We start from the raw sequence: 24350 nt of genomic DNA on the forward strand, positions 1-24350 counted from the left end.
GAGTTAAGACTATTATTCCAAATGAAATTCCCGGATACGGTAATAGGTGCTCCTTTTGCTATTTACCACGCTATTTCCTTCTTTCTCCTCCATCACAATGGATCCATATAATTTCCAGTAATCCCTACTTTCATCGGAGATTTCCTAAAAAAATTTTATTATCGACCCCTATCCCGACAGATCGCTTAGATTTATACGAATACTTATAAAGTAGTATCTCAATGTATCTTTCAACAATAATCTTCTATTCTTCAAGCCTTGGTCATTGGCTTTCTGCTGGAGTCCATAATTAAAATAAAAAATAAAAAGCTATTGGAATTATTTCCACAGTGTCAAGAATAGGCCCACTGGCTCTACGATATGCAGTTACAAGTCGTGCCGTGCTGACCTCCGTAGTGCAGTCGGATGCACACCGGTATACGGTGCGAGAGTTCCTGGGTTCAATTCCTGGGTAAGACATGGGTTTCACATTACCTTGCAGATATTTTATAATGATTTTATAAAAAGATTTGATCTAGGAAAAATTAACCCTCTGGCTGATGCGTGAGCTGTAGGCCACAAAAAAAAAAAAAATTCGACGTGACTGCAACCACGGTCTTAGGGCGCGGTTACACGGGAGTCTGAACTACTTCAGGTGAACATGTTCAGCTGTTGAGTGCGGTTACACACAGTCTGAACATGTTTCGTTCGAGGCCATTTCTCATTTAACTTAAACAGGTTGGCAAAGTAGTTCAGATCGACATATCTTCTACATTAGCCTCTGATTGGCTGGTTAGAATATAAACAGTCTTTTGCAGAAATTCTAGATGGAAAGTGTTTCTGGCACAAGTTCGAGTAATACTTTACCGAATGCAACAAAAAAACCAACAGATAATTATACATATTTTTTAATTTATCCTGACCTTAATTTTCTTAATACTGAGATAGGTACTCTCGCTCAAAAAATAATAAAAAATAAGTTTAAAAATTTTACTGTGCATGTTTGAATTCCCGATTTGTAAAAAAATATTGAGCAATATGTAAACACATTTCATTTCTGCTGATAATGCTGTATAAACAAGTGAGAAAATCCCGCGTTTTCTGGATACAATTACAAAATAGAGATCAACAACACAGTCATTCGTTGACAGTAGACAATCGGTTTTAGAGCTAAACACACTTTTCAGCAACTACCGTGTAACCGCACACTTTCGCGTTTGTAAACGTGTTTACTTAAACATGTTCACCTGAAGTAGTTCAGGGTCCCGTGTAACCGCGCCCATAGAAACCAGGTCTGGAGCTGGACACAAGCGTATTTTCTTGACCCCCTTATTGACGGATTTAGTTCATAAAACTGCCGTTGGCGCCACAAGACAGTGGTCCGGTTTTAACATTGTGCTTTATGAACTTTTTTTAGTTAATTGCATTTAAATGATAATTACACATACTTGGCAGCGTTTTTTAAAAACTCGATGAGAGATGTAGGTATTATAAAACATTTTTCCAACGTTATAAAGAATTTATGTGCACAGTTCAAGAAAATGGCTAATGTTGATGTTTGATAGGTTATGTTTGTTATTGTTTTGAAAGATTATTTTCATAACTTTATAACGTCGGTCAACTACGCGCTATTGAAAATCGTGATTCGTAATGCTAATATTTTAATGCTTTTTTTCCGGGAGTTATATATGTAGTGTTTAATTAGACACAGTAGTCTAATAACTCTCCTATATACAAAATTTCCGCTACGAAAATAAAGTAACAGTTTGTGTAAAAGTACCAATTTCTGTGAAACTAATTATAACAAGAGCTTAAACTATGTCGCAAAATAAAATTGCAGTGAAAAGTTTGCCTAGTAAAAAATTGTTTAACAGTGGCTACAGGCCATTTCATTCCTCCATTCCTCTTATTTGTAGTACTTTGGATGATCAGCAAATGAATGCCGGGGAGTGTTCCAGGCTGTGGATGATTATTATTATTATTATTATTATAGCTGCAATTGGGTACAGAAGTGCCCGGTGGCAAGCATTCGCCCTACTTTTCCCGCACTCTTCTTCTGAACTTGTAATTTTTATACCAAATATTTATTACGTTTTTATCTAAGCTGCCACCCAAAGTACTTTTTGTCCAAATTAGGTCCCCAAAAATGTTTAGCTCCAGACCACCACCACCTAGAATGCCTGGTTGATCAGAAAAAGTAGAATTATAAAACTTACCAAGTAATGTGATAAAGAATGTAAAAATAATATTAATAATCAACATTGATGTTTGTTTTTAAAACACTTATAAGTAAGAATGCAGCTGTAAAAAAAGTATTAAGATTTCTTCAAAATTTGTAGGTGCAAGCATGTGGGTGCAACGTTTAAAAATTTTGTTCATTGACTCAGTGTGACCCTTTGGGAAGCAGAGTGACACAAATAAATTGTTCTTACAATCCGCCAGCTATTTTCCTGGACTTAACAGTTTCCCTTACTGTTTTAGATTTGGCATTCACTGCAACCTTTTAACATCGTACTTCATTTCATTATATTTAGATTGTATTTTGCATATATTGAGATAACACATTTCCTCCCATTTCATAACCTTTTCACTTTTGAAAATCAAGACATAATAAAGGAACTTCAGTATAGTTTCAATAACACAGATGCAGTTTTCTTGTTTCAACGATAACTAGGTATGTTGTTACCTAGGATTTCTTTTTTCCAAGCAGTCACAATATCTTCATGAAAAACAAACATACTACTTTCATAATAAAAATAAGACAGACACACAAGTACTCACAGATTGGTACTTGTAGAAAGCAAAAACACACAGTTTGTACAACACATTTAGGTACTCAACAGATGAAGCTCGCTTAAGCTAACAAAACCATTGCGACCGCGCTTCCGCACAAAAATGTCAACCAAACTGTGTGCGTGTGTTTAGTTTCTACAAGTACCGATCTGTATATGTATGTCTGTCTTATTTTTAATACGTAATTAGTTTCCTAGTGGCCTTTGTCACGCATTTATACATACTACTTGGTTAATATATAATTTATGATCTACAGAAAATCTTAAACATCTTAATGATCTTTAACCGAAAATACAAAGGAAACTGTAAAAATTTTACAAAATGGAAGGGGAAAGGTGGAAATACACCTAGGAAGTGCAGTTATTTTGCAGTACTAACTGGTAATAAAAAACCATATCTGGAGCAAAAAAATATTCTGATGCACCTAACACTATTTTCCCCCTCTACAATTAATGCAGGGCAAAATTGTTACTAACTTATTTGTTCATGTCAGAGTGGTATTTAAAGCTGAAAGGAAAAGTTACTTAAAGTGTTTTAAAATAATTTCTGAACCATAATTACATCAACTCATCACTAGTCCACAGTCACCACACATAGGTACAAAATATTGTCTGTAAAACAAATTTATAACAAATTAACAAACAATGCTAAATCATTTGCGACTATTGTTTGAATAATGAGAAAGGTTGAAATTATGACCATGCCCATAATACTATACTAAGTTATGCACTTTAGCATTACCACCAAATCAGGAACACCACCACCGAATTTCAGAAAAATAGACCAGTTCTATAGCATGTAACGGTAACTGCTCTTTTGAACAATAAATTTTAACTGAACTGAAAAATTTTTCTCCGCTGAACATTGGTACAAAAACACAGCGTATTGCATTACTCACAAGTAATGTTCAGTATGTAATGTCCAGTAACTCTAATTTGCAATGTAGGGATTTTAATATAACTAATGGAATTACGTAACTTAATAGCAAGTAAGTACAAATAAATATTTTAAAATCCATATATGTAAACTTCTTGAAAAATTGTGTAGATATCATCCTTCATGGCATGCTATTACACAGTCTGTCAAATGTATCATTTGTGGAATGAATATGTGTTGTGTATTCTTCTAAATAATTTTTTTATGCATTCAATAAGAGTGAGCTGTAAACATTCACGAGACATAATGTGTGTGATTAAACACGTGCTTGAACAGTCTTAGGAGCAGGAAATGAGGGCTAATTCAGTTAGGTTTTGGTTTGCTATTTTGTTTATTTGCATCAAATCCAGATTATTCCTGTATAGTGAAATATACACAATGGTATTGGAGAAGCCACGTTTTACAATTAAACATACATCAAATAATACATGTTATCAATTAAAATAATATTTTGCATAATCTTAAGATACTTACATAAGTATATTATAATATAAATAAAATGATGACATGTTTACATGGTGTGAAACATTTTGAGCAGAGTACAAAGATCAGCAGAACATAACTTATCAAAATTTTATAAACTATTGCCATGAACCCTACTCAGGTTTATGAATTTTTAAAACATTTTTTTATTCAACTACATCACTACCTACTTCCTAAAGGTTTAAAAATTCGGATAGTTTAATATCTATTATCATTGATAACAGATTTTTAATTTCATAAAAAAAACTTCTTTTGAACTGATATTTTAGTGCATCAGTTCATAATTTGCAAATATACAACTAAAACAGCCTTAAATGTATATTTGCACATGACATATTTTCTGTGCGAAAACATCAATTAATTCTAACAACCATCCACAACAAAAAAAACCTATAACAGTGCATTACTATTAAATTGGTGAGTATTCTCATTTAATAATGAACAAAGGGTCATCCCAACATCTTTCTACGTATCTAAGCACCACAGACCTGATCCAGGAGATTGCAGATGATAGACAATCCCTCTATCGAGTTCTTTATACATAGTAACTTTTCTACCAAAAAACATAATAAACCTATACGTATAGCTTACTTGCCACTATTTTGACAGCCCTGAAGGTATTATGCAACTGTGGAAACAGTCGACTTATCACTAAATAACTGTTAGTACTTTGGTTGCAAATAATAGGGTTATTTGAGCTACTATGTTATTTTGAATAAAAAGTAAAGTTTAGCTAGTGTACTGATTATCAATTTTTAAAGTGTTCATTTTTATGATAATCATGAGACAACATTTTCATGTATACATTTTTCAAGTTGTTTGATAAATATACCAAACAAAATATTGCGAAGGAAAAACTGAACTAATAGATAAAATAACTCGTTTACAGAAACTATAGACAAATAAACTCACTAGAATTTAATTTTCATAACCCTACATGGTAAATATGTATAGATATAATGACGTCCCTCGGCTTCAGGTCCCCGTTTTCCCGTTGAAATAAATGTCCTGTTATGCCCGTACTGCCCTCGTCGGAGAGGTGTGGGTCCAGGCCAACGTGGCCGGGACCGGGAAAGGCGGGACCTGGAGGGAGAGTGAAGTGATTGCGAGGAATGTTGGTAGGTTGTCGCAAGCAGAACACGGCATTAACGAATTTCACGAGCCGTCTTTTATTAACGCTTATAAAGTCCTGCCGCAGCCTGGCGGAACCGTCGCGGAACAAGTGCCCTACCACGGCGACACGGACTCCCTGATGACGGGGCGGTTCTCAAATACGTTTCGGCGCGAATCGTAAAGTTTATTAATGCTAGGCTGACCCAGTGAGAGAGGGCCCGAAGACGGAGCGCTGTACATACGCGGCCCGTTACGTAATGTTCCGTGGACGGCGAAAAGTTCAGAGACTCGTAGCACCACGTTCGCGTTGTAGAAACTGCTCGCTAGACACGTCTCCCGATGACTCGTAAGTTAACAATGCTAAGCTGATTCGCGGTGGCAGCTCAGCTGCCGTGACAGACTGCGGACTGAGCGAACGTTCAATCCCGAGCGCAACGTGCGCGGCTCGCGGAGCAACGAACACGTCTGTCTCCGCTCGAGACCAGGACGCGACTGCCTCTCCCCGCTCGCCCGCGGGCCGGCGCCCGCGGGTGGCGGGGAGGGAGGGGAAAATCGGCCGGCGTGGGAGAGAGCTCCGTCCCGCGGCGCGCCAGGCTGCAATTACATACTATGGCGAAACACTTCAGAAAAAGTTATTGAATTATTTACAAAGACATACACGAGACATTAATTACACAGCGAACTTGCACAATGAATAATAAATAAAATAAGTTAATTACACACATTCAAATCCCTTAATCGTTTACAAATATATACACACTGAAATAAAAGATAAAGTCACATAGAAAAACACTCGTTGGCATGCTAGGGCGCACGCGGGTGCGTCCCTGGCCGTCGCACACACTGGGGTTCACGGGGGGGGGGGGGGGAAACAGGCCCCCTCAGGCCCGCGTCGGTGGCCAGGTACGGCCTCTGTATCTGGGAGGGTACGACGACTGTCGTCAATATAAACATATTACATGTACACAAATCAGCAAGAAATAATTACAAAATACTTATGTAGCAATGCAGCTTCAATGAAATGTTTCTCGCCTACGAAATTACTACTTTTTAATATAAAGTCCTTCCTCGGCATTGCTGCCTGCCACAACAATCGGCGTTGTTCATGTTTGGGTGCACTGAACACACTTGTCAAATGAACGGTCGCAATTTGTTTTACAACCTGGAGCAAAAACGCGATTTGGCATTGTACAGCACGATGAATTATTTGAACTTGGTTAAAAAAATTAGAAGGTTCACATTACTTCAAAAATTGCCTCCAATAACCTCTCCACCATCCCGCCCCAAACAGGAAAATCAACATTACTCAAAACTTGCACACTTCAATGTTCAGTTTGGTGCGCATACATAACTTTTTTAATATAAATAGTAAACATCAAAAATATAAAACAACTACCCTTCTTGACAAACGAGTATTACTGATTTATATAAAACAATTCCTATTGTCAACACGCTAAAACCGGACCACTGTCTTGTGGCGCCAGCGGCCGTTTCATGAACTAAATCAGTCAATAAGGGGGTCAAGTTGAATGCATGGCAAGATAGACAAGTGTCCAGACCTGTAGTTCTAAGGCCGTGACTGCAACAGTAAATAATAATTACATAACTATTTGGCGGGAATTTGCCGACCTCCGTAGCGTAGTCGGATGCACACCGGCTTACGGTGCGAGGGGTTCTGGGTTCAAGTCCAGGGTACGGCATGGGTGTTAATTTACAGTAAGAGATTTGATTGCTACGATAGGATTAAGATTGGAATGATTTAGTTCTGGTTGTGGGCGAAAGCCGTTAACCATACAAACAACTAAAAAAAAAAAAAATTGTGGCGGGAAATGTGTTTGTTTTTATTCAAATAATTTCTTGTAACTTTGTGTATGCGTACCAAATGGTTACGTTAAAACTTTCGGTTCATTTATTGTGTAAGCTTTTAAAATTACTGATTGATGTCGATGTAAATCCAGAATATTTGAGACTTGCGAAGTTCAACACGGATCGAGAAGATGTTGTAAGTTAACATATTAAAATAAAAGAAATATAATAAATGTATACCCTTTGTTTAGTCAGGAGAATAACGATATTGGTAGTTATCTCACAAAAGAGTTTTCAATTTCCAAATGGATTCCGAAAAAACTCACGGTGGAAGGCGGACAAGTTTTGAGGGGGGTTGGGAGACGCTGGTAGACAGGTTGATCAACAGGTAGAGGGAGGAGGGATCAAGGGTGGAAGATTCAGAGAGAGTTGCGAAGAAAGGAAAGAGGATGACAGAAAACGGAGGAGGGAGTGGAATAGGATTGAGGGAAAGATAGTAGGTGTTTGAAGAGGAAAGGACTTGAAGAAGAGGCTACAGAAATTGGTCGTAAAGGAGGGGTGGGGGGGGGGGGGGGGGGGTGGTCTCCTTGTCACCGGCGGAAGCCTAATCACAAGTGTAACAATTAGTGAAATTAAAATCCAAAGGTGTGTAAACTCCGCAGAATTGTCAAGTAAAAAACTTACACACCCAGAAATTATAGAACTATAATTGTGAATGTCTCTTGATAAGCTTAACCGAAGAAAAAATTTACGATATTGGTGAGTTCAGTCAATGTTGAAGCATCATATTTTTAATGTAGCTAATATTACTTAATTGACTATGTATTCTCATATTATCACAGTATTTGTAATATTTAAACCCAACCTAACCAGTTATTTAAATGGTAAACTACTTGACGTATCACAATGCTGTCTTTGAGAATGATTAGAGAACATGTCAGAAAGTGAAAATTAAAAAAAAAATTCAGAATTTTGCCTCATTCAGAATATCACATATTTACAGTTTTCACTTCGATCATATGTAAATTGAAAGTTTATGTTACATAATATGTAAAATAGTTTTTAAATTATATATTATTATAATTATATATTATATATATTAAAAACTATTTGTGGGACATTAGGCTTTTGCATGTCTAGGTGATCGTAACTTAAGTGACAGGTTAATTAGGTTTGGTTAGTGAAATTTAAAATAGGCTACTCCAAAATCGTAAAAAGGTAATGAATTTTTGCTAAATGTAATTAATTATTCAGGCTAAATCTTGAAAAACTCTGTAGTTGTGATGGTCCTTGATTCAAGGAAATTTTTTTGCTTTTTTGCTTTAGCAGGAAAAAAAAGCAAATATATTATAATGTAAAGTAATTGAATCATTCTTATAGCAAATTTAATATTTTTCACTTCAGTTTTCTTCTTCTGTGCTGTGTACCTCACAATTTCTTGTGACTTCAATGCCCTCCCTACTACAATGTATATCAGAATTCAGTGGGAATTCAAACATGTTCTTTTGAATTACAATAAAGGAAAGTTATAGACCATCTCCCTCTTAGATTGCAGTATTTTAAGAACTCATCATTATTGTAATATTTTATACAATCACACTTATAAATCTGTAATAAATTGCCACTTTTTTTCTTTAAGTAGTAAGAAGAAACCGTTCCCACACATTCATTGATATGAATTCATACAATAATTGTAACATGAACTTGAAAAATAAATTACTAACACCACATTCCTGTTTATCACTATCGCCACCACAGACCAAGTTGATACCCCTTCCACAAGAGTAACACAGGGCTGAACAGGAGAATGGGGTTGGGGCGGTGGAGATTATGGATGTTGGATTAGGCGAAACTTATCAACAACCTTTTCTCGACATCTCAGCTCTCCACTGTTATTTTTCCATGTTCTTCACCTTTTCTACATAATTTTTCCAGTTTTCTTTTGATAAGTGATTATAATCTTGTGTTTTTGAGGACTCCATATCATGTATCTTGAAAGTTTTTATGTTATGCATTCTTACGAACTATTTCACTTGGGCCCATACCATTCTAATAGGTTTGTGCTATTTCTTCGAGATTGTAATTTTTGTACTTATGCCTTTCCCATCCTACTATGTGTAGCAATTTCTGCTTAATCATACTGGCATCATAAGAAATGCTTTTTACGAAAAACTACAGTCTTATATCATCCACAAGCCAACCTTACACAGGAATCAGTTCACACATCCTGCTATGGTATGACACATTGTCTAAAACTATAACAGAACCCTCTGGAGTGTTTGGTGAACCATTTTTCATACCCATGTGCAGTAAGTTCATTGTGATTGTCAGTTGTGTTCTTTTTGCACAATGAAGTAAAGGTATGAACTAATGCAATACGTGCGCCACATCCTGTAGGAGGTTTAAGGTCTGAACTAAGGCCTTCAATGGCTGCCTGTCTAGCGCTAATCACTGTTGAGTCTTTCCAAGCCTTTTCCACACTGAGCTCCACATTTACCCACACCTCATCAGTATAGATAACTGGCTTTCTTAAATCCCTAAAACATTTTACTCTCTCAAGTAGGCATGCCTTCATCAAACACACTCTATAAATGCTTTCTTTTTCCCCTTCTTAAATACTCAAACCCAATGTTGTGAAGAAACATATGCAGGGTGGTATGAGAGAAATCTGGCAGTTTCACCACATTCACTTTTTCTAGAGTAACATTTAAAGTGGGAGGTATGTTAGCAAACAAAAAAGTGTGAACAATCCAATATAACCGACTCTGTACAATGCCGGCGTAGGTTTGTTTAGGAGAGTTTTTCTTTTTGTCTTTTCATTTTGGTTTTACTTTACGAGGCGTACGTGGGGTACCATGTCATTGCAGTTCCATCATAAAGGCGTAAATGGTTCGTTCGGAACAGCTGGTTGTTTTGTTCACACTCATGTTTTTTCGAAAATGCTCAAATACTTTCGACATAATCTTCCGCTCCCTCCTTCTTAACGTACCAAAGTAATTTCTTTTTAGTGTTCCACTTTCCATTGTTTATATTTATGTTATTCATATAAAGGCAGAAAATAAAATCACACAGTGAATAAACAACCTATCAGAATTGTAACTGTTAGGAGTTACTGGACTCAGGGCGTTACTTGGTTGCGAGACACGGTACTAACTGGCAGAAATATACGTCGAAGGAAATAGCTGAACTAAGTAAGCCTTTATCTTTGAACTGAACAGAACCTCACTTCTCCAAAGAAACTGCTGTGTTTCCTCTGATGACAGCAGAGGTATATAGTCGTTGGACAGCAGTTTGGGAGCGAGCCTCTATTGCAGCGCGCTCTTGCACTGATAAAACACGTCTTCACAGCTATGGACACGAATACTGTAAGAGCAATTGAGATGATGTTAACAATTTCCATTCACTTTGAACATCTTTCACGCTTCCGACCCCATCTAACTTTAATGGCCAAAAACTTTGCAGCTGATAAACTTTTTGATAAATCAGTTTCTATATACCTTTTAGGATTAAAATAATATTATAGAACTGAAACATGAAAATGTTTTTGTCGAGATTTATTTGGTGTATTCTGAAAGAATAATTTACTAACAAAAAAAATCTGAATTGAATAAACCTAAAGGTTAATTTCGTTGGATGTTTGTAAGTTAAGTTTTTTAATTTTTAGACCATTATAATGCCATTAAGTATGCAAAATATGTGTTGCCTGATGCATATTTATATGCAAAAATGCTTTATCCAAAAACTACAGTTTTAAATTTGTATGATGTTTGGCAACATCACAGGCAGAAAACAAGTACAGCGCTAACGGCAGTCGGCGTGTGTTAGAAAGAGTATGTTGCAATGTAAGGGTGGGACGCTCTATAGCAATAGTAAAAATAACATATTCTGAGTATTTTCCCATGGAAAAGCTGCTGCAGTGAAGAATGACCCGAGACCTGCTCGCAGTTGGTGGTGGGAAGTGCGGCGGCGAGCGCAGGCATGTGTGTGCGCAGGTGCAGGGACTGCAGGATCTGGTGAGCCGCTTGCAGGCGCCAGACAGTCCAGGTGCCACGGCCGGTAAGCTGCGCTGCTCTCGTCTACACGGCAGTACGTGCTTTGTATCTCATTGTGGCATGCACTCCACTCCATTCCATTGGCGAAGCTGTGTTCATAAAGTTGGGGGGGGGGGGACAAATAATGATTTTGATGTCATGTAAACCCATTCCCCTCTTACTAAGTCGGCGGGTCGGGGGGTCCTCCACCGGAAAATTTTGATTTTAAAAGTGCAAAATAGCACTTTCTAAGCAGTTTTTGTATCCAATCATTGGATACATCGATGTTAAAATTATTATTGTTTCCTTAAGATAAAATTTGTTGAGTGAAGAAATTAAAAATAAAGTTGGGCAGAATAATATTATAAAATAAAAATATCACAGTCTATAAAGTTGGGGGGGACAGTCCCCTCCACCCAAAAAGTTCAGGGGGACACGTCCCCCCTGTTCCCCCCGGTTCCTACGCCCCTGCATTTAGCAGACAGTGTTTGCCGTGCTACTGTGTGGCTTGTGGAGTTGCGTGTGTTCATATTAGCTTGAATGGTTTTCATGTGAAGTGACAAATAGCAACCTAAAAAAGTTGAAAGTTAAGAGTCAGTAGAACAGTATTATTGTAAAGCAGCCAAATTTTACTGTAGTAAAAACCCATATTTGCAAGTGTTGTCAACAAAGTAGACATAGCTCACTACATCCTGGTTACTCAGTCTGTGGGTGTTTACTCCACTTGTGTTATCAAATCTCAAATCTGGTGTTCAATAATTCACTCCTTACCCATTACAAAATAAAGTAAAATCCATAAATTTGAATTAAATTAATATTAAAATCTTTATACCTTAAGTTTTTGATTGATTGATTTGATATTATATTCAAAATAATATAAATTGTAATATGAATTACAATTTTCATGAAATGTTTGGGTTTTTACTATTTTACAGGCTAGCACTAGATATGTGGAGTGTTTTTGAATCCACACCTCCAGATATAGTCGCAAGACAAAACTATTTGATCAGGACCATCAAAATATCTACAAAAAATTGATTATCTCTATGAATTAAAATATATGTCTATGATACCAACAAAACGAGAGTGCACGGACAGAAAAATACGAACGAGAAAGACAGAAATTTTTAGCGAACATGATACAGTTTCTCAATTTGTTAATAAAGAAGTTAGCTCTCGAAACCAAACAATTACGAATGAGCTTTAAACCATACCAACCATGATATGGAACAAAATTTAGCTATGATGCAAGACTGAATTGTAGCTGTAGAGAATGAAGTAGGTAATAAACTAAACAATTAAGCCAAAATGTTTCAGGAGATAATTGACAAACTAGACAGTAAAACACATTTTACTGTAGAATGGACGATTTGGGGAAACACACAGAAATTATTATACCTAATGAAGAAGCAAAACCTATGTCTATAACAAATGGCTTTGAAATCCAATATGCGGGTAGTAACAATCTCAATCATTCCAACATCTGAAGCAGTTGTTGAGCACGACAAGCGAGGCGTCCCATACATCAGACATACTGCAGAATTGTAACATAAAGAAAGTTAACCTGCAGTCTGGCCTTCAAACAGAAAAGAAGAGTGCAACTTTTCAGGTTTGACAGTTGTAGAAACTGCTGATCAAGGCGATGTGAAAACTGGCAGACATCAAGCGTGCAATGTTATCACTAGACTTGATAGGAAGAAATGGAGGTCAGAACTTACTTGATGTAGGAAGCGTCTACATGTGGAAAAGATATACTTTGACAAAATGATGGCTGAAGAAGGACCAACAACAGCAGCACAAAAACAACTTTCAAAATTTATGACCATCAGGTGGTAAACACAACAATACGACAGGGCTTCAAGCATGTCATTGATAGTCGGAGGGGAAGAATATAAAGAGGTGATATCGAAAGAGTGGGTGGTTTGCCGTGCAATTCACTCGGCCATCATGACATGCATTACGTTTTCTCCAGGGCCGGCTGGGGTGTCGGGCAGTCGGCAACTGCTGTTGGCCATAGCGCGGCTGGTCGCGGGTCGCTTGCTCCACCGGCTCGCCTTGCAGCGCATCAGCTCGTTGCTGTCTGGCATGCATCTGCCTACTTCTCAGGTACTTTACTGCTCATGTAAGACTCTCTGCAGTTGTTAAATCTCATAGCAGTGATGTGGTCGGGAGAGAGAGGCACCGTGCTGTGCATGTGTGTGCAGGAGGTGGGCCCCTCCGAGCGGGGTGCGCAGCCTCTGTGCCACCAGGGCCACCACGCCCTGTGGCTGGCCGGCCGAGTGCGCCACGCTGCCCACGACCTGGTGGAGCTGGACCAGGTAGTTGCCTGCGAGAGGCTGAGCATGTGTGTTTGACTTCAGCGCTCAGCCTGCTCGCTCATTACCGGGCACGGGCTCGCACTCGTTTCTCGATACCTTTGAATCTGAGAAATACTGTCTTTGATGATAAATTAGGATTCTCAAATATTTCTGCAAGCAAGAAGATACCTTAAAGACAGTATGATCTGCAACGTAACTCGGTATTTAACAGGTGCCCTTAAATTTAAGGCTGTTTTTCAATATGCTGACTGCCAGTACAATATGCCATATTAATATCATGTTTAATGAAATAATACCTCAAATATAGAAGTATATGGGATATATTTCATGAATACTGTTTGTTTTTGATCTTTTCATTAGAGATTTTGTAGGGCAAATCTGCTAAATACGATTCTAAAAATCAAATTCTAAATAACGGTATTAGTTCCTTGTTTTGATGGCATTTGAAAGAAAAACATGTAAATTTAATACAGAAAAATAGTTTTCTGCCTAAGTTCAAATTAAAATTTTTGACATGCTTAGAATCATTGACATTCGAAGGTAAGGTGCAAACTGAAATTTGGTACCCCTGCCAACACACTCACAAAACAATTTATTGTTACTGTTAGTTTGAGGTTATGTTTTACTGGTCAATTTCATAGGGATAAAATTCAAGTTGTCGTTCCTGCAAAAACAGGTAAGTACTTGTTATTATTTTTTAAGTATTATTGACTACAAAAAACTATTTTTAGCTTGTTGACCTGCAAAGTTTGGTTTTTTCACAGAAATAAAGTGTTAATATTTTGAAACTTTGGAAAAGTGAGAATTCAAAAGAAAACTAAAATGAATTATAATTTGTATTATGTTGTAAGTTGAATTTAAATAAACGCTCACTCAAATTGGTTTCACTCGCAATCGTGATATTTGAATCGCGGGTGTAACATTTTTGTACTCCTAACTTTATGGTGTCATTTATCATGTATATATTGATTTTTAAGCCTTTAATGATAAATATGCTGTGTGTGTGTTTAGTGATTAATATTTTTTTAATAGGAGTTTGTGTTAATATTTCGCTCTTCTTTTATAGAAAGTTCTGCTAAAATTACTAGAGCAATGGAAAGAGACTATTTCACAGAAATAGATGAGAAAACCGAAAGAAAATGCAGACCATCTCCATCTAGAAAGAGGCTCGTGATTCGAAACAAAGAGAAGTAATGAAAAGAAAAAATGGAGGCAGATGGAGATTTGAAAATACTGGCCAGAATCAGATCAACAGAAGGAATGCAGGTGACTACAAAGTGTTGTAAAAAAAAAATTCAATGATACCGCAGTCCTCAGACATTGGGAAAGGCTGCGGCAAAAGTGAATTGCAATCTGCCTTCTAGTTCCACTAAAGCAGTGGAAGTTGTAAAAAGATGAGCTACTGAATTCCAAGTTGCTGTATCCAACAAAAATGACTCTGCTCGAGCAATGCCTTGGAAACTGACGGATGAAGTCAAAAAACATATTCGTGATTTCTATAAAGGGGATAATATTTCAGACAAATGCTTGGGATGAAAGATTTTTAATCAAGTCAAATACGGGAATGAAGTTGAGAATTCAGACGAGAACAATGATAATGAGCGTCAATGAAGTCTTAGAACTTTTTAAAACAACACCTCAAAATATCTGTTGGTAAAATTCATTTATTGAAGAGAGGTCTGCTCACGTTCTGTCTATCAATGATACTCCTCATAATGTTTGTGTGTGTACAGCACACTCAAAATACATTAATCTTCTTCTGGCCATTCGAAACATGTCACAGACTTTCCTAAAACGCATTGAGAACTGCTGAACCAGGTATCATGTAGTTTGGATAATGAAGATTGCATGTCGAACAGTTGCAATGTATGCAAAGAATCAAACATTTGTGATTTTGCCCTACATTTAAATCCTCTTGTTAATTGGAAGTTCTGGATTTTTCATCAGCAGAGGCCAGAATAGATTGTAGTTAGCAAACTTTTTGATGAAGCGCTAGCTGAACTACATGACAGCACTGCAAAATTCAAGCTCATTTCTTTGTTAAGAGTGTTCCATCTGATTACTTTCAAAATGTAAAACAAGATATGACTAGCGAGAAAGCACATAGATTTTGCAGAGAATTATGGGTTGATCAGTCAAGACTAAATACAATCAGCATATTGGTCTCATGGGCAAGTCATGCTGTTCACGTACTGTATTTTGACTATGACGCTCTCCATTCAGTGATCATAGTGACAGAGTCACAGTAAATACATTGTGCATCTCTTTCTGCAGAAAATTTTTTCAGTACATTAGGTCAATCAGTGATAATATTGCATCTATATACGTCTTCAGCGATAATTGCGCGGCTCAATTCAAGAACCTGTATATAATGGCAAACATGAATGCACTCAAAACAGAACATGGATTTGTTCATCTCGAATGGAACTTTTTTGCTGCCTTACATGGCAAAGGTGTCGTCGATGGAATCGGGGAAAGTGTCGAAAGATCAGTGTGGATCACTGTTAAGTCCCAAAAAAACTATCATTAACAGTGCGCAAGAATTCTATGACCTGGCACACCATATCTCTACAAACATTTTCCTTATATTTGTATCAAAAGAACAAGTTGAACAAGGAAAGGCCACATTAGATTATAAATAAGAAAGGTTGAAAAATATATCAGCCATTCAATCAAAAGATTTCTTCCAGTTTGAAGAAGGCAATAAACCTCTCGGTCTTCTCTGAAGAGCACGATGGTTTTGAAAAATAGTACCGAAACAGACATGGTAGTTTTGCAAAATACCAGCAAAACAGAAAGTCTTTGGGACTATGAAGATTTGGAACCCCTTTTACGTTCGGTACACAAAGAAACTCTGTGTCCTGATGTATCGGATCAGAGAGAATCTTTCATACCATTTAGGACAAAATTGCGCATTTCCGATTTTTGCACAGACTCAGGTGATCAATCTGATGTCTCTTGAACCCTCAAGGTTACCAGCGGAAGCATGAACTAAAACAATGCTTCCTCATCAAAAGATATTGGCCCTGGTTCGTATGTGCTCGTACAGCTGTTCTGCAAGTCCAGGGAAAAAGTTACACAATATCGATACGTGGGGGTGTACCAGAGCGATACAGATGAAGATGGAGAAGGTAAAGTACAAATTGTAAAGACAGTTGACTGTAAACGTTTCCTTAAAATCGTGAATGACATTGCAGACATTCAATTCTAAGACATTATCACGATATTGGAAACACCATAGAAGAAAATTGATGGCAATAATATATTAATAGAAAATTCTACAAGTATTGATGTATTTGAAAAGAAATAATCATCTTAAGTGACAAAGAAGTGTACTTATTAGTAACATATATTATTTTGATCTTTCATTTACGTACCTATTACGATTTTTATATATTCACTGTATGTAGTTAGATGCGTTGCACCCGGGATAATTAGGCATGGCACTTGCAATTACTTTAAAAGTAAATAATTCATTGTTACTTTTTGTTTTCTATAACTTTTTTATTACTTTGTTTATTTGATTTTTGTTCTTTCAAAATATGAAGACACTAGCTGCCCGACCCGGCTTCGCACGGCTATACTAATGGAAAAAAATTAAGCCACATCTCCCATTTACAGTAATGGTAAATAAAAAAAAATTCAGTGAAAATTTATTACAATGCTGTATAATTTACCAGAGAGAAAATGAATATCACCGATGGTTTCCCGACTCGTGCACGCAACGTACAACTGATGTACCCGTACTTCGCTACGGCAGTCTACAGGCAGATCACTCTTGTGCCGCTTATATACATGCCCCTCCTTGTGGGTACGCCACTGCAGCGCGATGCCCGTTGCCATGGAGACGCAGAAGGCATGAACAATGCAAATTCCTATTCTCATGCAGACAAAGTACACACTGTTGCCTGGTTTTAACCACCCATGGGATCTAATTTTCAGATAATATCATCCTGCGTAACATAAGTAACATTACTGTGAAGTTTCAATTCTGTAAAATATATATACTTGAAAAAAAAGGGCAATTTATGATATTTAAAGTACAAGCAAAATTCCAACGGTGATGAGGACTGCACTAACAATGAAATAGTCGTTGCCATAGAGACGAATGAAGCATCAACAAAGCTCAGCCGTTGCCATGGTGATTTCTTACCAAAAACTGGAAATTTTGATTTATTACGCCCCCGAAACTCCCCTTGGGATCGGATTTCCGCAGAATTCGTTCTTAGTGAGCGTCTACATCACAAAATGAGTAACTATGCTAAATTTCAAGTCAATCAGGTGTATAGTTTTAGAGATCTCGTGATGAGTGAATCAGTGAGTGGTATTTTGCTTTTATATACATATATATTTTTTTTTTCGGACCATAAATAATTTTCCTCTCCCGTTACAATTCTGACAAGGACTTGTGTGTATATACATATATATATATAGACACACACACACACACACACACACACACACACACACACACACACACACACAAGTCCTTGTCAGAATTGTAACGGGAGAGGAAAATTATTGATGGTCCGAAAAATGAAAAATGAATTAAAAATAATAAAAATAATTTTGTAAAAGAAAAAAGAAAAAAACAATTTAAACACAGAGAGAGGGAAAAAAAATAGTTTAGGTTTGCGATTTAAAGTGATAAAAAGTATTTAAATAATCATTGAACTCTTATGAGGGTACTGATTGCTTCGTTGTTAATATCACACGGGTGTTTTTTACTTGTATGGGAAAATTAAGAATGATAAGGCATCTAGTGCGTGGCAACAATGTTAATAGGCAATAGGAAATAAACTTCTAGCGCCTGCGGCATTGTCAACACACACTTCGTACGTGTACTGCTTGTTGTATCTAACCCCCTCCAACGCATTTGATTCTAAATTGGACTTTTAGTAAGGATCTTTAATGTTATTGATAATATAATATAATATAGCCTATAGCCTTCCTCGATAAATGTACTATCCAACACTGAAAGAATTTTTCAAATTGGACCAGTTGTTCCTGAGATTAGCGCGTTCAAACAAACAAACAAACAAACTCTTCAGCTTTATAATATTAGTATAGATATTATAATAAATGTAACACAATTAACAGACTTTTGTGTTTCTATACTATAATTTGTAAAGGTAGGATCAGTTTGTTGCACATGTTTTAGCACTTTAAATTTCCCTAATGAATATTTGTGTATTTCATTTTAATTCCTATAAACAAATCAAGAGAGAACAGGTTAAAATATAGCCCGTGAAAAAACAATTTCATAAAAAATGGTTTTCATTTTTCTTAGATATTATTTAAATGAGGCTATATTTTGTTCCCGCTATAATCTAAACATACTGTATATTCTAGTTCAGAATATTTTTAGTTTTTCTATTCTACATGTGTTAACATACAGATAATTTTAAATTATAAGGTTTTTGTGGCACTAGAAATTTTGTTTAGTTTCTCTCTATAATTAGTATACACACCTAAAGAATTTAGAATAAAATTGAAGCATTGACAATATCAATGCTTTTTTTGAATTTTTGTCTCTTTTGCTCCTTGCATGTCTGTAATGCAGAGGACTTGTTAGCATGTGCTTGCGTATTGCTTGAAAGTCCCAGAGCTGCTGATCGACAGTGATGCACAGAGGCTACTACGTCGCTGAGCGGACCTGTTGCCAGCGTACCGTATTTACCCACATATGGGTCGCACTTTATCGGCATAAAATGTAAATGTAGATTTTTTCTTTGAGTTAAAAATAGTTTTATTTTACTGTGTGGTTGAATATGCAAATGAATTGGTAAAAAATAACATGGAAGAGATGAAAAGAAAACAAGGGAATAAAAAATAGCAGTCTTCTCCTTTGTCTGTTGTTGTGCAGGAATTGGAGGGGTGGGGGGGATTGGTCGCAGCACACCCTCCCGTAGTAAATAGACAAAGAGAGCCAAGGGTAACACCAGTGTTGTATTTCTTACGCGCCAATAAGCTGTGACAAGGAACACTTCACTTGTGTCCATGGAACTCTAGTGAAGACAGATATATGGTGCGACCTTATTTGAGGATGACCAATACAGTGAGTATGTTAGATTTATTTGCCCAAAATTAAAGGTGCGACCCATACACAGAGGCAACCCTTCTGTGGGTAAATACGGTACTTGAACGTGGTTGTCACGCCTCCAGACCACCTAGACACGCTCAAGCAGGAAAATAGTTAGCGCAGTGCTTGTATGCCGTGTCTCAGGTGCCCGTGGGGGAGATTGCACGGCTGGGGGAGGTTCAGAGGCGGCTGCGACGCTGCGCAGACCTGGTGCCAGCATACTTGCACGCTGTTATCATAGCTGCAGACCTCTTGAACATGCTCAAGCAGTGGGACAAGTGTGCACATCTCTTCCACTCGTGGGTGGGTACATCTTCTCTCTTGATGCACCTGTGTCGCAGGGTGGCGTGTGCCTTCATCAGGAGTGTACCTATGCTCCAGGGCGTGCTTCTGAACATCGCTGTATATTATCAACCGTACAACATGTCATAGCATGTCAGGATAGCAGAGTCCTTTAGAACCGGATGTTTTCCATGAGATCCGTTCAAGTTACCTTTATAATTTTTTTTAACTATCGGGTGGGCACAGCATTGTTATATCTTTACAGGTACGTACAAGGCGTACTCTATTTGCTGAGAGTTCTAATATTTTTTAACTCTCTTTCCGGTGAAATGTGGTTACCTGATAGTGCTGGAGATTGTTATTTATGTCTCTGAATAACCATCATAAATCAGAATTGTTCTTTATTAGTTTTCTCTAAATTTACATTGCTGTTTGCTTGCTAAACATAATGAAAAATAAAATCCTCCACATACTTAACCATAAAAAATACTGAAAATTTCATAGTTTTTTTCTCGTTGATGGGAAAAAAATCTTAAGAGATTCCAAAACTTCTCCCGAATCCCGGGATCGTGCACAGCCATGTGTGTGATCTTTTTATGTTCAAGGTACCACGCAAGTGCTACCACATTATGCTCTTGAGAAGTACTTTGTCGCAAATTTATAGTATAAATATTTTAACCTAATGTTTCATGGACTTTTTAGTAATTCAGAACATTCAGGAAGACAACTTTGAAAACCCTGGGATTTAATATTGCTAAACAAAGGCTAACCTTTAACATTTCTGGCTTCTATCACCATTAGTAGCAGCCGGGTGTTAACAGCTGACGGATTTGTGTGTGGGGTTCTCTGTATTCATAAATAGGCTGTTTGTAACCATTTGTATAGTGCCTTAGTCATTCTTAATTTTTGGTTAATTGTACAACCTAATTTTCTCAGGGTTTGATTGCCCCATGATGATTTTATTAATATAAATTTTGCACAAGACAGCCACATGAACATATTAAAATCATCTCCCAAAGACAGGAACCAAAGTAGCTGGAAAACAGAAGTAATCAGGGGTGCACAACTATAGATCTTAAGAGAGAAAACCTGGTGCTCAAGACTTTAATTAGCTATTCATGATTTGAAAGGCAGAAATTAAGTATGAACTTTTTAAAATCTAGCAGAGTTTGTGTTCTAATAATGAATTTCAATAATCCTAGTCATGTGCTCAAGAAATCCTCAACAATAAGAAAGCAGAACGCGTGGGTTACTCAAGGTGTCGGGAACTGTGGTCCGACCATTGACCTACTTCTGATGCAGCAGGAATTGCGTGACATCAGAAGTAATAACAAGAATCTGTGTCAACAAAGAAGGCTTTGTTGTATGCAGCATGCATACAAGTGCAAATCCACGGAGAACTCCAATGCAAAATCGTTTCCCCAAGAACACAAGATAATGCCAATGCACGTGGGCATAAGAAATATGTCATCTCTTAAAATGATCACCAAATCTACCTTCAAAAAAAAAAAAGATATTTTTGTTACTCTATTTGGACCCTCTGTCCAAGAACAGGAGATTGTAGACTATACCACTAATGAACTCTACCTCATATGCCTCATTTCACGTCTCTATTGTGGAAGAAGACTTTAATAGAATCAACAATATGGTGTTCTGGCAGAATGGATGATTAATTAGCCCCTTGTGGAAAAATGCATCTTCAGCAAATGGAAAATGCAAGTAGGGCTAGCCCTAAGCCCTGTCTGACAGTTTCATCGTTAGACACAGTGGCATAGATTCCACTTCAGTGCCCTGAGAAACATTGTGATAGTTCCCACGCACATCTGATTCCAAGGAGTGAGAATTGGCATATCAAAATGTCAGAGGATTGAGAACAAAATCTCTTGAATTTCTTGAAAATCTCATAAACTCCCTACTTGGTACTATGATAGCATCTTTCTCATGGAAACTTGGTTTAATGATCATCATAGTATCAATTTTCATTACTTCATGGACCAATATATCATCAATAGAAATTATAGAATGCTTTACTTACAATGAATGAAAGTTGTAGTGTTTTGATAGCAGTTAATAAACTCAAATTTACATCAGTTCAGCCAATACATAACTATGACTGTTCTGGAATAGAAGCTATTTAAAAAAATTAAAACATTGCCAACCATTTTTCTAACTCTTGGTAATGTCTATTTATCCTCACCAACAACTTAAATGTAGGCCTATATCTTTCTTAACTTGAGGTGTTAGAAGACAAAATTGTCACATGTCAAGATGATTTAATGATACTTGATGACTTCAATTACCTGGTGTCCAATAAATATGTCGCATACACATATTAAAAACAAGGTGTAACATGCACTTAACTTTGCATTAAGTCTTGGACTAATAAAGTGCAACATATCTTAGTTATCTAAACATCTTTCAGATATTTGTTTTACCAAATGTATAGTAACTCAAGCGTTTGAAGAAGACTTATCATCCTGCGTTAAATTTCAAAATTATCATTTAGATTTTCCCCTCCAATAACCAAACAGATTCTGACTTTAAGAACTATAAAAATGGGGATTATCTTGGTCTATAAAAGTTCATGATTGTTCCAATTTTAATAAATTCTCCAGTGTCATGATCTTGTTGAACAATTAAATTCTTGTTTGTGTAAAAAAACTTAATTCCTTCATACCTTTGAAGCTCGTATGTTGTACTGTTTAGATTTTATGAATTTTTGAATTTGTATACTTCTTTTGTGCTCATTCTGTATTATAACTACGTAGTGTCCCAGGACTACATAAGTCTGGACCAGGGTGTCCACAGTTAGTACTTTCGTACTAGATCTAGTACTTTTATAAGTTTTTTTAGTGGTCTAGTACATTTATGCTCAGATCTAGTACTTTTTTCTTTAATATAATATTACTGTAACTCCAATATGTTTTTTTATTAAGCGTAATTATTTTTAAAAACTATGGAATGTAGTTATGTGTGTGGGGTGTGATATTTAAGTTTGAGCGTTGCAATGTCGTAATAACATCCAAAATTGTTAAAACCATAAAAAATTATAATTTAGTAAATTTTTTTTCAAATCTAGTACTTTTTTTTCACCTAAGTTGGTACGAAATATTTTTGTCCTTGTGGACACCCTGGTCCGGACAGACAACAAGACTGCTGCGTGCGACAAGACAATGTCTATAATGAAAGGTTCTATTACCTTTGTTTACAAAGCTTAATAATGTGTCCGTAATTGGTGGTGATATTTTGTTTTCAAATTTTAATGACAAACATGCCGTGCATTGAATCATTCACACAATTTTTCAGTTACTGTTTAGCCTAACCGTAGTGAAATAAAACTTTTAATATTTGCTGTATCTTTAAAAGTCACTTATTGTTCATGTTTTTGATAATTAAGTCCAATGAAAACATTGAAAAACGATATTTTTTTCACACAAAAAAAAATTAACCTCAGCAGTGAACATTGGTATACGACAAACTCACGAGGTATGCTATGTCAAGTATTCATTATTTCAAAGTGTTTTTATTCAAAGTTGAGTTGAATACAAAAGATAAACTATTTGTATTTGAAAATTTGAATGTTCGCACAAGCCTAAAAAGAAAACAAAAAAAAATAAATTTTAGTATCTATAAAATGTTCCAGAACTAGTTAGCATTTGCTAGTATATGTTTCTTTTCAAATAGTTAAGAGAGGTTGCTCCTGATCTCGAAACACCAGTAACTTCCTGTTCGAACCCATCCCGAAGTAGATATGTTATTCCCGCCCACCTTCAATTGGAATGTTTCAGGCCTGCTGAGGCCCGAGCAGTGTGTACGTGCGTGAGTCATTGAGGCTTCGTAAGTCCATGCACCGGTGACTGTTGCCCAGTTACCTGTGCTCTTGACAGAAAATGGCTGGCATTGGAGATACCGAAATACGTATTGAGATTTTAGAATCTGTCATTAAATATGGTTTCAACCCAGAGGCAGAGGCTGAAAAACTTGTTTGAATTATTTATCAATATATATTTTTTTTATTTTTGTAATTACTTTTATGCATTGCTTTGAGAGTTAAGTAACTGTGCATGAAGCTTAAATGGCTGTATTTGTAAATGTCTAATGCTTTTTACTTGGCAATAATTTCTGATGTTATTACATTTTATTTACCAAATTCCCTGAGACTAAATGTTTTTTGAAACAATAAATATAAAGTATTTAATGTAAAAAAAAGTGTGTGTACTTATGTGCACATGTTGGAAGTTATACTTGTTTTTGTTTTAAGACACTAAACTATTTTGAATTTTATTGTAACAGTACCTACTCAGTATTATATATTAGTATCATCATGTGTATGAAATTAATTATTTAATTTAGTATAATAATTTAGATAACTTAATTTATAATGCAAATAAATTGTTTGTGTGTGTGTGTATATGTACACACACACACAGACGTAACCTCACTTATATAAATACACTTGAAAAAGTTTTATAAACACAATTTATATCACCTATATTCACAATAAATAAAGGTTTTTAATTAAATGGA

General features: G+C 36.3%; 1 protein-coding gene across 9 annotated transcripts; it reads left to right on the top strand.

Moving 5' to 3' along the window:
* The first annotated feature begins 1297 nt into the window (after positions 1-1297).
* LOC134542432 (uncharacterized) lies at positions 1298-24350 on the top strand. Of its 9 annotated transcripts, none has more exons than XM_063386665.1 (6): positions 1298-7306; positions 11103-11196; positions 13114-13247; positions 13346-13459; positions 19686-19844; positions 23612-24350. In XM_063386665.1, exons 1-6 carry the CDS (start codon positions 7187-7189, stop codon positions 23618-23620), a joined length of 630 nt encoding a protein of 209 aa, XP_063242735.1. In that variant the 5' UTR covers positions 1298-7186; the 3' UTR covers positions 23621-24350. The 9 variants fall into 9 exon arrangements, with proteins under 9 accessions (XP_063242735.1, XP_063242737.1, XP_063242731.1 ...); XM_063386667.1 differs by having other exon boundaries at positions 11103-11166; XM_063386668.1 differs by having other exon boundaries at positions 1300-1460.

Source organism: Bacillus rossius (assembly GCF_032445375.1).
Source record: "Bacillus rossius redtenbacheri isolate Brsri chromosome 4 unlocalized genomic scaffold, Brsri_v3 Brsri_v3_scf4_2, whole genome shotgun sequence".
NCBI classification, from domain to species: domain Eukaryota; kingdom Metazoa; phylum Arthropoda; class Insecta; order Phasmatodea; family Bacillidae; genus Bacillus; species Bacillus rossius.